Consider the following 14,179-nt stretch of genomic DNA (forward strand, 5'->3'; position numbering starts at 1 on the left):
CTGTTGGTGCGCAGCGCCCTGAAAATACAGCTTTAGACTAAGACTGCTAAAGATTATGATTTATCCTTTGTGTTGAGGTAGCACAGATACACCTCAGTCATGAGTGGAGTAGGGATGCTAAATTTCGATTAATCAGCTAATTGAGTAGTCGATGGAATTTCCATTGACTACTCAATTAGTCTATAAAGGGGGCACTCACTATCCCACTGCACCTCTCCCTTGGATATTTCAAAGGAAGAGAGGAAGTGAGTTGCCTCTGCCTCTGTGCCTTTGAAATGCACAGGAATCGCCTGCAGCTCTTGTATGTTTCAAAGGGCATGAGGCAGCGGGAACCCGTGCCGGGGGTGGGGATGGGGAGCAAAGCAGTCTCCGCTCACACGGGTACCCCTCTGTGCCTCTTCCTTTGCAATGTACAAGAGCCGTGGGCAGCTCTTGTACATTGCAAAGGGAGAGGAGCAGCAGTGAGACCGGCATGAGCAGGACTGTTTCAGTCCCTGCTCACACCATTTCCTCATGGCCCCCTGCCTCCCCTGACCCACACAGAGATGGTGCTTGGGGAGCAGGGAACGGGCTTTTAAGCTGGCTCCCCCCAACACCGGCTTGTGCTCCCCCCACCTTGCTGCCTATCTCTGATAGAGGTAGCGGGGGAGGGGGCAGCATTTGCTTATCAGGTAGTCGAGTAGTTACTTAAATCCCTAGTCTGGAGCCCCATTATTCTAGGCAGTGTACAAATGGATTGGGGTGAAACTCATCCATAGTCCTGGCCTCCCTTTCCAGGAGCAAACTTTTTAATTGTGTGGGGAGGGTTGGAGGAACCCAGGCTTGCCCACTATTCTGGATTCCAGCCCAGAGATTCTTGGTAGCGGCATCTGACGAGGCTTTTCCTCTAGCTCCAGTACAGCAGCTTTTTCTCTGGGCCACTTTCCCAAACGCGCACTTAGTACCTTCTCCCCGGTACCTGACTGACTCTTTCCTGCTTCAGCACCAACACTCTTTCCTTTTTCAGGTCTCAGTTTCCCAGCAGCACATTTCCTCCTCTCAGTCCTTCTCTTCTCCTTCCCCCTCCCTTACATGAGGGGAAACCTTTTCAAGTAGTGCAGCAGGCTTTCATTGGCTGCAGGTGCCTGATTAGCCTGCTTCCTCAGGCAAGCTCTTAATTAGCCTCAGGTGCCTGCCTGGCTTGATTACATGGGAGCAGTCTCTGGCAGTTCTCTCGGGAAACAGAAAACCATTCACCCAGCTCCCGGCATGTCTGCCTGCCCCCAAACCATTATATCCAGTTGCCCTGGGTCTGTCACAATAGGTAGGTTTTTGCTAAGTGCCTATATGCTGAGCAGCATGTGCATCTTACCCAGCTATCCCAACCTGTCCCCTCCAGCCTTTTTCATTGGCCCACAGCCTGTTGAAGTCTGCGAGAGTCATTATTATTGTGGCCATTGCAAGGAAACTCTTCTGATCCACGAATGTTTGGTGTTGCAGCCCCAAAGAGTGGTCTTATCACAATCCAGATGGCAAGACTCTGGAGGGGGCGTGTTTCACAACAGGGCTCCCTCTTCTCCCAATCTGTGCTTACTCCAGTGCCCCAGTTGAGGGAGCTAGCGGGTGCTGTGCTGTAGGGAGTGGGCTGGGGGCCCTATAGGGCACATTCTGCCCTCTCAGGCAGTGCTGAGTCCAATGCCCCAGAGCAGTGCTAGGAAGTGCTGTGCTGAGGAAAATGGGGTGGTTTGTGGCTTTCTTTCTTCAACAAAAAGTCAACGTTTCCCACGAGAGGGAGTAAAAAACATTTTTATATCAGTCCTATTGGGCAGCCATTCAAACGTCCTGTCAAGGAATTAGAGGTGTTGCAGTTTCCCTATATCTTTACAGTACAGATTGAACGTCTCTAGTCCAGCACCCTTGGCACCTGATGGGTTCCGAATGAGAGAATTTTCTGGACCATGGGAGGTCGATATTATCTAGCAGCATCACCAACACTTGCACAGCTTACTGGTCTGTTAGAGGACATCGAGGGGTAAATTAGAGTATGTCTACACTACAGCACTAATTTGAACTTACGTAGTTCGAATTAGTTAATTCGAACTAAGCTAATTCGAATTAGCGCAGCTAGACTTAAAAACTAGTTCGAATTAGCGTTTTGCTAATTTGAACTAGCATGTCCACACTGAGTGGACCCTGAACCGGGGTTAAGGATGGCCGGAAGCAGTGCCGGCAGGGCATCAGAATGGGACTTAGAGCGTGGAGCTGCTGTCTCAGGCTAGCCGAGGGCTGTGCTTAAAGGGTCCCAACCCCCACCCCGGACAGACAGTTCTCAGGGGTTCCCCGCTTGCAAAGCAGTCCTGGCTTGGAGTGCCCTGAGTGCCCACACTCGGCACATCACAGCACTCGGCCATCAGCCTGGCTGCACTTGCCGCAGGCTGCCATCCGGGGGGATCAATCGAGGGGCTGCAGGAGAGCTTCCACCCCGAGGAGCCCGCAGAGCCACCCCAGTCCTCCCCATCGGGGGCTCGTACCCCATTCCTCCCTCACCTCCTTCCACTTACCCCTCCCTAGCCCCCCTTCCTGATGTACAAAATAAAGGACAAGTATGTTCAAAAATAGAAACTCTCTTTATTGAACAGAACTTGGGGACACTGGGAAAAGGAGGTGGGAGAGGGGAGGAGAGAGGGCGGGAGAGGGGAGGGCAACTAAAATGATCAGGGGTTTGGAACAGTTCCCATATGAAGAGAGGCTAAAGAGACTGGGACTTTTCAGCTTAGAAAAGAGGAGACTGAGGGGGGATATGATAGAGGTCTATAAAAGCATGAGTGGTGCGGAGAGGGTGCATAAAGAAAAGTTCTTCATTAGTTCCCATAATAGAAGGACTAGAGGACACCAAATGAAATGAATGGGTAGCAAGCTTCAAACTAATAACAGAAAGTTCTTCACAAAGCAAAGAGTCAACCTGTGGAACTCCTTGCTGCAGGAGGCTGTGAAGGCTACAACTATAACAGAGTTTAAAGAGAAGTGAGATAAAGTCATGGAGGTTGGGTCCATAGAGTGCTATTAGCCAGGGGGTAGAAATGGTATCCCTGGCCTCTGTTTGTGGAAGGCTGGAGATGGATGGCACGAGACAAATGGCTTGGTCATTGTTTCAGTCCATCCCCTCCAGGGTCCTTAGTGTTGGCCACTGTCGGCAGACAGGCTACTGGGCTAGATGGACCTTTGGTCTGACCCAGTACGGCCATTCTAAGCTCAGGGCTCAGGGTCGGGGGTCTCACTGGACCACCCTGATTTTCATGCACACCTGCTCCTGGGTGGCCAGGCTGGCAGCTCTCCTGCCCTAGACGGCCACTTTCCTGTGCCTAGTGCGGAGGTCATGGATGAGGTCCACAATGTCCGCACTAGACCAGGTGGGCGCCCGCCTCTTGCGGACCTGGGCAGGCTCCTAGGAGCTGCCAGCCTGGTCCCGGGAAGAGGCGGAGGGCTGGGTGGCAGCGGGTGGCTGGCTCGAGCCGTGCCAGATGCAGGGTCTGCTGGCTGGGTGCTGGCAGGCTTGCACCTGGCACGGGCACCGTAGCCAGCCCGTGCCCCTTTAAGGGCTCCGGGACCAGGAGGGGGGCAGAAGAGTTTCCCTGGTAGTGCCCAGAGTGGCCACCAGGGAAAGCTGGGGAGGGCTAGCCTCCCACTAGTTCGAATTAAGTGGCTACACAGCCCTTAATTCGAACTAGTTAATTCGAACTAAGCGTTAGTCCTCGTGGAATGAGGTTTACCTAGTTCGAATTAAGCGCACCGCTAGTTCGAATTAAGTTCGAACTAGCGGTTTGCATGTGTAGCACCTATCAAAGTTAATTCGAACTAACGTCTGTTAGTTTGAATTAACTTTGTAGTGTAGACATACCCTTAGAGCTAAATAACAGCACAGAGCACTGAGAGCCAGGACTGGTGGCTGTAAACAAACTTTATGGGCCCATGGACAAGTTGACCACACTCGTGAAAAGTGGACATGTATAAAATCATTCCAGATGACAGATATTTCTGGATGAGAGAGTTCTGGATCAGAGACGTTCAACCTGTAGTAAAATCAGGCACAAAAATCTTGCCTAAATTGTCGTCTTTTTCATAGGTGTCCACACATGCAAAACTCCTGAACCAGAGAGATTTGGAAGTGGTGAGAAAGAGACTGAACCTCCAAACTAAAATCCGCTGTCTTTTCCTAAGCCAGTTTGACACAGAACATGCGTTCCGCCAGGAACTGAGGTAACAAAGTGCTTTTGGTCCTACTTTTGTTGTTGTTCTTTAATCTTGTATGTGGTTTTTTCCATGTCTCCCATGTGACTTCTTTAAAGAGATTTTTTTTTTCATCACGTGCAGTAAGTTTTTCAGAGAAGCAACAGAAGAGAAGCTGCTTTTTGTCCAGTTCAACTTTGAGGAGCCACAGAGCAGCAAGAGGCTTCTTGCCTGTGCAAAGTAAGCAGCTTTTCTTGTCATGTATCAGGGCCCAAGACAGCAGTGGAGTTAAGCCTGGGCTTAAGTGGTTTGTTGAATCCGGGCCTTATAAAATAACCATGGTGCTTCTGTGCTACAGGTTGCACCTCCTTGGCCCAGCACTCTTGGGACCTGACTGGTCCTGATCAGGGAATCTGCTGGACCAGAGCAGGTCAGTGCCAGCCCCTCTGCTGCCCTCACCTGCCGGACTCCTCTCTAACAGCCGCAGAAGGGCTGGTATTGACCAAGTGGGAAGGATGGGGGTAAGTTCGGGGTAAGAGGCAGGGTGGGTGTGGAGCCCCACAGGGCTGCACTCCTAACCCCCGGCCATGGGTCTCCACAGCCTCTCTGCCTCTGCCCCCGAGTGCCCCCTGTCCCGGCTCTCCTCTCACCCTTGTTGAGTGCGAGTGCCTCAGATGAGTGATGTGCGGCACTCCGGAAGGTCTGGGAGGGCAGGGGAGGAGGTGCTGAGTGCTGGGCCTGGCTTTTCCCAGTGAGTGCTCCAGCCTGGGAGCATTCACAGGGATGCCGGACCACAGATGTTGCTGGGCTACAGAGTCCTGGCTGTGGCGGTCAAACCTGTCGTGTAGATCTCCCTGCTGATGGAACCCAGCATTAAACAAAATCAGATTCTCCGATAATCCAATTGTTTTGGGAGCCAGGGCTTGGAGAAAAATCACCTGTTTGCATCAGCTCTTGCCCATAGCGAAGAGCAGGGGTGGCTGAGTGTGCTGGGTTCACCCCGTGTCATGGCAAGAAATCAAAAGCAGGCTCAGGAATTATTTGTGTTGCAGTTCCCCTCAATCTTCACAATAGCTAAATCAGGCACAAAAATCTTGCTCAAGGCTGGTCTAAAACTTAGATCATCTTAGACACAACACTTAAAGGTGAGAAACTTACACCCTATGGGATGTAGTTTAACCAACTGAAGCCCCAGTGTAGACTGTCCTGGGTTGCTGGAAGAATGCTTCTGTTGGCCTAGCTACTGCCTCATGGGAAGGCATATGACCTACAGCAACAGGCGAACCTCTCCTGTTGCTATAGTGAGTGTCTACACTGAAATGCTACATCAGTGCAGCTGCAGTGTTGCCGTGCAGACACAGCCTTACTCTCAGAAGTTACGGTGGTGAATGGACACAAGGTGAAATCCTGTCTTTATTGAAGTCAAAGGGAGCTCTGCCATTGACTTCAAGATATCAGGGTTTCACCCAGAGGGAAGAGATGGATGTAGAGACAGATAATATGTCTTATGGCTTGATCATGGCCAAAGGGACCTACATGGGGAGGAGATTCCTGAAAGCAAAAAAGGCAGAATAAGATCCATTTTCTCAGGGCTGAAATGAGGCAAATTGGGTACGTCTACACTACAGCGCTAATTCGAACTAAGCTAATTCGAACTAACGCGTCTAGAACTAAAAACTAGTTCGAATTAGCATTTTGCTAATTCAAACTAGCATGTCCACATTAAGTGGACCCTGAACCGGGCTTAAGGATGGCTGGAAGCAGTGCCGGGAGGGCATCAGAGGAGGACTTAGAGCGTGGAGCTGCTGTCTCAGGCTAGCCGAGGGCTGCGCTTAAAGGGTCCCGACCCCCACCCCGGACAGACAGTTCTCAGGGGTGCCCCACTTGCAAAGCAGTCCTGGCTTGGAGTGCCCTGAGTGCCCACACTGGGCACATCACAGCACTCGGCCATCAGACCAGCTGCACTTGCCGCAGGCTGCCATCTGGGGAGAGGGGGCAATTGGGGGGCTGCAGGAGAGCTTTCACCCCCCAGAAGCCCGCAGAGCCAGCCCAGTCCTCCCCATCGGGGGCTCGTACCCCATTCCTCCCTCACCTCCTTCCACTTACCCTTCCCTAGCCCCTTTTCTTGATGTACAAAATAAAGGACAATTGTGTTCAAAAATGGAATCTGTCTTTATTGAACAAAACTGGGGGGGACTGGGAAAAAGAGGTGGGAGAGGGGAAGAGAGAGGCTGGGAGAGGGGAGGGCAACTAAAATGATCAGGGGTTGGGAACAGGTCCCATATAAAGAGAGGCTAAAGAGACTGGGACTTTTCAGCTTAGAAAAGAGGAGACGGAGGGGGGACAGGATAGAGGTCTCTAAAAGCATGAGTGGGGTGGAGAGGATGCATACAGAAAAGTTCTTCATTAGTTCCCATAAAGAAGGACTAGAGGACACCAAAGGAAAGGAATGGGTAGCAGGCTTCAAACTAGTAACAGAAAGTTGTTCTTCACAAAGCAAAGAGTCAACCTGTGGAACTCCTTGCTGCAGGAGGCTGTGAAGGCTAGAACTAGAACAGAGTTTAAAGGGACATGAGATCAAGTCATGGAGGTTGGGTCCATGGAGTGCTATTAGCCAGGGGGTAGGAGTGGTGTCCCTGCCCAAGGTTTGTGAAAGGCTGGAGAGGGATGGCACGAGACAAATGGCTTGGTCACTGTCTTCAGACCATCCCCTCCAGGGTCCCTAGGGTTGGCCGCTGTCGGCAGACAGGCTACTGAGCTAGATGGACCTTTGGTCTGACCCAGGACGGCCATTGTAAGCTCAGGGCTCAGGGTCGGGGGTCTCAGTGGATCCCCTTGATTTTCATGCACACCTGCTCCTGGGTGGCCAGGCTGGCAGCTCTCCTGCCCTAGACGGCCACTTTCCTGTGCCTAGTGCGGAGATCGTGGACGAGGTCCACGATGTCCGCTCTAGACCAGGCGGGTGCCCGCCTCTTGCGGTCCCGGGCAAGCTCCCGGGAGCCGCCAGCCTGGTCCCGGGAAGAGGGGGAGGGCTGGGGGGCATCGGGTGGGTGGCTCGATGCGTGCCAGGTGCAGGGTCTGCTGGCTGGGTGCTGGCAGGCTTGCACCTGGCACAGGCACCGTAGCCAGCCCGTGCCCCTTTAAGGGCTCCGGGGCCGGAAGGGGGGCAGACGAGTTTCCCTGGTGTTGGCCAGAGTGGCCACCAGGGAAACCTGGGGAGGGCTAGCCTCCCACTAGTTCGAATTAAGGGTCTACACAGCCCTTAATTCGAACTAGTAAGTTCGAACTAGGCTTAATCCTCGTAAAATGAGGTTTTCCTAGTTCGAACTAAGCGCTCCGCTAGTTCGAATTAAGTTCGAACTAGCGGAGCGCTAGTGTAGCACCTATGAAAGTTAGTTCGAACTAACATCCGTTAGTTCGAACTAACTCTGTAGTGTAGACATACCCATTCAGACTTGAACTAAGGTGCAAATTGTTGACAGGGAGAGACAATAATGAGGGCGCTACCAAATTCACAGTCCATTTTGGTCAATTTCACAGTCATAGGATTTTTAAAATAGTACACTGAATTATTTCAGACATTTAAATCTGCAATTTCTCAGTGTTGTTACTGTAGGGGTCTTAACTCTAAGGGTACGTCTAAACTACATGCCTCCATCGACGGAGGCATGTAGATTAGCCAGATCGGCAGAGGGAAATGAAGCCGTGATTAAAATAATCGCGGCTTCATTTAAATTTAAATGGCTGCCCCGCTCTGCCGATCAGCTGTTTGTCGGCAGATCGGGGCAGTCTGGACGCGACGCGTCGACAAAGAAGCCTTTCTTGATCGGCACAGGTAAACCTGGTTTCATGAGGCATACCTGTGCCGATCAAGAAAGGCTTCTTTGTCGGCGCGTCGCATCCAGACTGCCCCGATCTGCCGACAAACAGCTGATCGGCAGAGCGGGGCAGCCATTTAAATTTAAATGAAGCAGCGATTATTTTAATCGCGGCTTCATTTCCCTCTTCCGATCTGGCTAATCTACATGCCTCCGTCGATGGAGGCATGTAGTCTAGACACACCCTAAATGGGGGAGGGGGTCAGAAGGGTATTCTAGGGGCAGGGTGATATTGCCGCCCTTACTGCTGGTAATGGTGCTGCCTTCAGAGCTGGGGCCCTGGGAACCCAGCTCTGAGGGCAGAGTCGCTCCCTGCCAGCAGCAGTGCAGATGTGATGGTGGCAGCACCATCCCATGCCACCCTGACTTCTGCTCTGCTGCCTTCAGAGCCAGGCCATTGGCCAACAGCTTTCAGTCTGAGTCACTCAGCTCTGAAGGCAGCGCATGGCAATACCATGGACCCCCATTCTATACTCCTGTGAATTTAGAAGGATTTCTAGACATAACTGTTGGAACAGCTCCCCTAGGGATGGGGTGACTTCTCCATCTCTGGGAGTCTGTAAAGCAGGGCTGGGTGTTTCTTTCTAAAAGCTCCACTCTAACTCTCACAAGAAGCTATTAGTCCAGATGCAGGAATCACTTACAAGAGGTTCCTTTGCCTGTGCTCTGCAGGAGGTCAGACTAGCTGGTTAGGATGGTCCCTACTGACCTGAAGATCCATGAAGCTCTGAATCTTATTTCTGCTGTGTTTTCAGGTACTGTATCGTGGATGAGAGAAGGAAACCTGAAACCATCGGTCCATCCCATGTCGTCATCATAACCAAAGTCCCAAGGATCCTTGGGGGCTGCAGCTACCTGGCATTCAGTGCTAGTAAGAATATGTCTTTATTTGGAAAGACTTGAAAGAAGAGGAAAGCAAGAGGGATCATTAGCATTTGAATAATTTTAACAGTCGTTAACTGTCTTAATCACTGTTGTAGGTTTGGCATTTTCTGTAGCATGTCAGATCCAGATTTTTTAATTCCCATTTTCAAAAGTGATTTAGGCACTTAGAAGCCAATGCCCTATTGACTATCAATGGTGTTTAGGCTCTTAGGATGCATCTATACTGCACCATAGCTCAAAATAAGATATGCAGTTTGAGCTATGCAAATTGTGTATCTTATTTTGAAACAGTTTATTTCGTAAAGTGCCAAATTTCAAAATAACCCGCTATTCTGAAATGTCCCTTACTCCTTGTGGAATGAGGTTTACAAGGACATCGGAATAGCGAGCATGTTCCATTTCGGAATAACAGGCTTGCTGTTAAGACGTGGGATAGCTATTTTGGGATACCGAGGTACCCTGAAATAGTGCTGCAGTATAGCCTTAGGTGTTCAAATCACTTTTGAAATTGAGACATAGCATTGCAACTCCTACCTGATTTAGAAGCCTGAGCACAGCAACAATTCAATCATTTTTAAATATCGGGGCCAAAGTGATTTAGAAACACAGATTTTGTTTCAGTGGAACATGCGTGTTCCTAAGTCACAGGAGGGAGAGCTGTCAAAATTCAACCAAAACCTGGAATTCAACAATAACAATAATTTTTCCAAGGAAAATGTTCTCTTTGTTGGCAATTCCCCACCCGTTTTTCATCAGCATTTGAAGTTCTGATGAAAAATGTCACAAACGTAAAAAAATCAAAACAAAAGTATCTGTGGCTCTGCTTGAGAGCGCACGTCAGGAAAGGCTGGTGGTGCTGGATGTTCCAGAAAGTGAGCTTTTCCCCACATGATGAAAGCCGCATGCCCACAGAGTGGGGGGAGCATATGACACTGGAAAGCAGTGACTCTGCAAGGATCAAGGGGTTGTAGTGGTCATAGCAGCTCAATGGAAGCTCATAGTGTCGTGCTTTAGCGACAAGAATTAATGCAATGCTTGCGTGTATAAACAGGAGTAGTGAGTAGCAGTCACAACATGATTTTCCCTCTGTCTGGTATCGGTGAGGCAAACGCTCGAATATTGCATCCAAGTGTGATATTTAAATTTTTAAAAGGATGCTACAAAATTGGTGAAGCTGCAAAGAAGCATCACAAAAACGATGGGAAGGCTGGAGAAAACACAGTGAGAGACTTAACTGCTAGAACAAACTACCAAGGGAAGTGGTGGATTCTGCATCCCTTGATGTCTTCAGACCCAGACTACTCACATTATTAGGTTTTATGCAGGGGTTACTTGGTGCGGTCTAATGGGATGTGTTATATAGGAGGTCAAACTGATGATCTAGTGGCCCCTTCTGGCCTTAAACTCTGTGACTCAGTGACATTTTCTGCTGTATTCTCTTTCTGCCTCCCCAGACGAATGGCACGCTGTTCACTTGGATGACCTACTGCCACCTGAGACCTTCCCAGCCAATCTGGGACAGCTCTCCAAACTGACAGTGGCTGAGATGTTCGTGCACAGCACCCAGCAACAGGGCAGCAACACAAGTAACCAACTCCTTGTTCTTCAACCCCTCTCTGGGTGTTGCTTTGCCTTCTGCCATTTCCCTGTCCCAGACAGGGTTGTACCATTGGAGGATTGAGGTTTACTTACGTCAGAGTGCACTGTAAAACCACTGTGCACATGGAGCTGGGTTTCATCCATGCTCCCTTTTAGGGCACAGTTTTGAGTTAAGCTACAGACCCACACACAGAGAAGTGAGAGAGGGGAGAGAATCCCGTAATGCTCCTGCCTGGGTCATCTGGCCCCTGGATCCACTTGCACAGGAATCAGACACAGAACTGGGTTTACTGTGGCAGAAACAGTGCTGTCACACTGGGCCCACCCTTTGAACGGGCTGTGCCTCAGTGGGTCACAACCGAGAAATACAGGCCGTCCTTGCTACAAGTCCAAGGTACGTTCCAAAAAACTTGGACTTATAGCAAAACAACTTGAAGTGGGGAATTTTTTTTCCCGTGGCTGACTTCCATTTGCATATTTTTTTAAAAATCCGGGTATATATTCAATATTCATAACTTGGGATGCAAAGATGATACCCGCATACAAGCTGCATAATCATGTCGAACAGATTGTACCTTGATGCCTTACATGACATATATTCTATAAGATTTGTTGCAACTGTGTGTAGCCACCATGATAAGCCCCAGCAGAGGCTTTCTCCTTCTTGGGATGAGGGGAACTGGTGGAGGCTGTCTCCTGGGCAAAGGGCTGTACTTATTCAGGTCTGGTGGCAAGCAAGATGGTGGATCTCCAGCCCCAATGCCCACTCTCTTGGTGGTTCAGGTGCCGCCAGTGGTCACTCTGCAGTATAGCTCTCCCCTATGCTCACTGTCACCAGTGCTGACTGTGACCCTCACATCCCTCCTCTCTCTGCCTCCTCCCTTTCATATCATGGAAAATAGTCCCATTCCCAGCACTTCCTGTTTTCCTCATAGAACCAGACCCTGGCCTTGCTTTAAGATAGGAGAAGAGGAGGCTGCATCCCAAATTTGGTGGTCCTAGCTCTTACCGTTTAGGAGGAGTTCTTGAACAAAGAGACTGACAGATGGACAGACAAAGAGATGCACATTTCTAAAATATGTAGATAGATTGTAGAGTTGAATACACTTACAGGCTTACAACCACAGCCAGTAACCGTCTATGTGACCCTTCTGCTAGCATGTTCAAACTTTGCAATGGATCCATTCTCCCATTTTCCACCCCGCTCCATTCATTTGTTCTGTGGTGTATCTGGTTCAATACAATAGATAAATAATGTGCAATTTTTCACCACCCAAGGTTGTCCAGAGGATTCGGATGTTCTTGAAGATGCTGAAAAAGCCATTGACTTCCCAGAGGAAAAAGTACGTTTCTTATATATCTTGCCTGCATAAGTGAGTACTATCAAATCCCGTGTCAGCTTTACAAATAGAACAGATCCAAATTGGGGAGGTCCACTGGCCAAGAGTAGAAAGGTTGCAGGGAAACGTGTGTGGTGTTTTAGAGGCGATATGGGAGGCACTAGGCATAAGTTTCAGGAGGTCTGGGTTCCATTTCTGACTCTGTCACTGACTTCCTATGTGTCCTGGAGAAAGGCATCAAATGTCTTTGGGCCTCAGCCCCCCGCCTGTGACTGGAAGGGGGAATAGTGTGGCCAGCCTCATGGAGATAAAGTCATTGGTGTTTGTGAGGTGCTTAGATACTGCAGAGAGAGGGCTATGTGAGCATTACAGGAATGGCAGCCCCGAAATGCTGCGCATGCTTCCACATGTTTCCCCAAACAGCTGCAGAGTTTCCCAGGGAACAGCTCCTGTGAGCCATAAAAATGAAGAGGAAGGATGGTCTATTAGTTTGGGCAATAGCCTAGGACTTGGGAGACCTGCGTGAATTTCCTTGTTTTGCTACTGATTTCCTTCATGTCAAATAATCTCTCCATTCCCATTTGCCCATTGTCCCCAATAGAATCATAGATACTAGAACTGGAAGGGACCTCAAGAAGTCATAGAGTCCAGTCCCCTGCCCTCATGGCAGGACCAAGCACCATCTAAATCATCCTTGACGGGTGTCTGTCTAACCTGCTCTTAAATATCTCCAGAGATGGAGATTCCACAACCTCCCTAGGCAATTTATTCCAGTGTTTAATGACCCTGACAGGTAGGAAGTTTTTCCTAATGTCCAATCTAAACCTCCCTTGCTGCAGGTTAAGCCCATTGCTTCTTGTCCTATCCTCAGAGGCCCAGGAGAACAATTTTCCCCCTCTTTCTCGTAACACCCTTTTAGATGTTTGAAAACTACTATCATGTCTCCTCTCAGGATATGTCTACGCTGCAGTGGTTTTCCAGGATACCAGAGGTATCTCAGAAAATCTCTGCTGCGTCCAAGGAACACAAATGTTTTTGGAAGAGCAGACACGGGGTTTTTTTGGCATCCCTGTAAATCTCGTTTTATGAGGAAGTAGGGATGTTCCAAAAAAAAGGGGTTTTCCGACATTAAGCCCAGTGTAGACAGGCCAAATGTTGGAAAATTCTCTTCCAAAAAAAGAAGCGGAAAAAGTGCAAATTGTGGTTTGCAATTTCATGTCTTTTTCCGAAACCCTCCCCCAGCAGTGTAGACATAGCATCAGTCTTCCCTCTTCCAGACTTAAGTCCAGTTCTTTCAGCCTTCCTTCATAGTTCATGTTTTCTAGACCATTTTCCCTGGCAATTTTTTTTCCAGATGCAACTGATGGACACTGAATTCATCATCAAACAAAGTATCCAGAAAGCTGTGATCCAGCTGGAGGATAAGGAGATCAACAGCCAGCGAGCTACAAAAAGGATACAGATTCTCTGTGATGCACTTTTCCCCTCTCAGAGCAACAATATATGTGAGTATAAGCAAAAGTGTTTGCATGTGGCTGCATGTTACAAGATGTTTCAAGAACCAACTGGATGGATTAGTGGTCCAATCTGCTAGGGCAGTGGATTTCTGGATTCCTTCACAGCTCTGGATTCCAAGATTAAAAAAAAGAAAATCCCATGTAGAGATCAAATGCAAATGAAAAATGAGTGTGGTGAGGTCTTTCATGCTACTGTGCTGTCAGCAGTTGTTTTGTTCTACACAGTAATTCAAGACAATTGTGCAGTCGTTCTTAGTAATTAAATGTGATCCAGCTTTAAACAAACTAATGTGTGAATATGTCAAACAAAGTAAATGGAAGGTGCTTGTCTGATTGATCTCGTCTTCGTTACTAAAACTGAAGGAAGGAGCCACATAACTTGTCAAAGATTTACTGTGAAAAATTTCAGTGGGAAATTGTGTTTTTCACAAAACAATTTTTCTGTGAAAAGTGTGTTTTTCTTGGAAAATACTGACTTGTCATCTGAAAAATGAATAACCAACCAGCCAAACTAAAAACTTTTCAATTTGGAAGTGCTACTAAAATATCATATGAAAGCAGTAGTGGTTACATCATACCCGCATTCTCTTCTGTGGTCTGGGTTCCCAGCTGGACTACATTTCCCATGATACACTGTGACAGTAGGAATCCCATTATATATCAGAGTGCATCAGAAAGTGGAGACACCATGTTACATCGTGAGAGATGCCATTTGGCTGGGTTGCCTGGCCCACAGAGGAGAATGGAGCGATAG

The 14,179-nt window shown here is 48.8% G+C and overlaps 1 protein-coding gene across 5 annotated transcripts in view; it reads left to right on the forward strand.

Moving 5' to 3' along the window:
- The window catches only part of LOC102448644 (E3 ubiquitin-protein ligase rnf213-alpha-like), a 130,661-nt gene that overhangs the window by 79,972 nt on the left and 36,510 nt on the right, over window positions 1-14,179 (forward strand). For all 5 annotated transcript variants that reach the window (XM_075928855.2, XM_006120887.5, XM_075928853.2 and 2 more), the window contains 6 exons: window positions 4,103-4,236; window positions 4,351-4,446; window positions 8,840-8,955; window positions 10,424-10,555; window positions 11,847-11,911; window positions 13,263-13,413. In XM_075928855.2, the coding sequence (XP_075784970.2) occupies window positions 4,103-4,236; window positions 4,351-4,446; window positions 8,840-8,955; window positions 10,424-10,555; window positions 11,847-11,911; window positions 13,263-13,413 (694 nt within the window). The remainder of the gene's footprint in view (window positions 1-4,102; window positions 4,237-4,350; window positions 4,447-8,839; window positions 8,956-10,423; window positions 10,556-11,846; window positions 11,912-13,262; window positions 13,414-14,179) is intronic.

Source organism: Pelodiscus sinensis, chromosome 5, assembly GCF_052426305.1.
Source record: "Pelodiscus sinensis isolate ZL-2025 chromosome 5, ASM5242630v1, whole genome shotgun sequence".
In the NCBI taxonomy this organism is placed as follows: Eukaryota; Metazoa; Chordata; order Testudines; family Trionychidae; genus Pelodiscus; species Pelodiscus sinensis.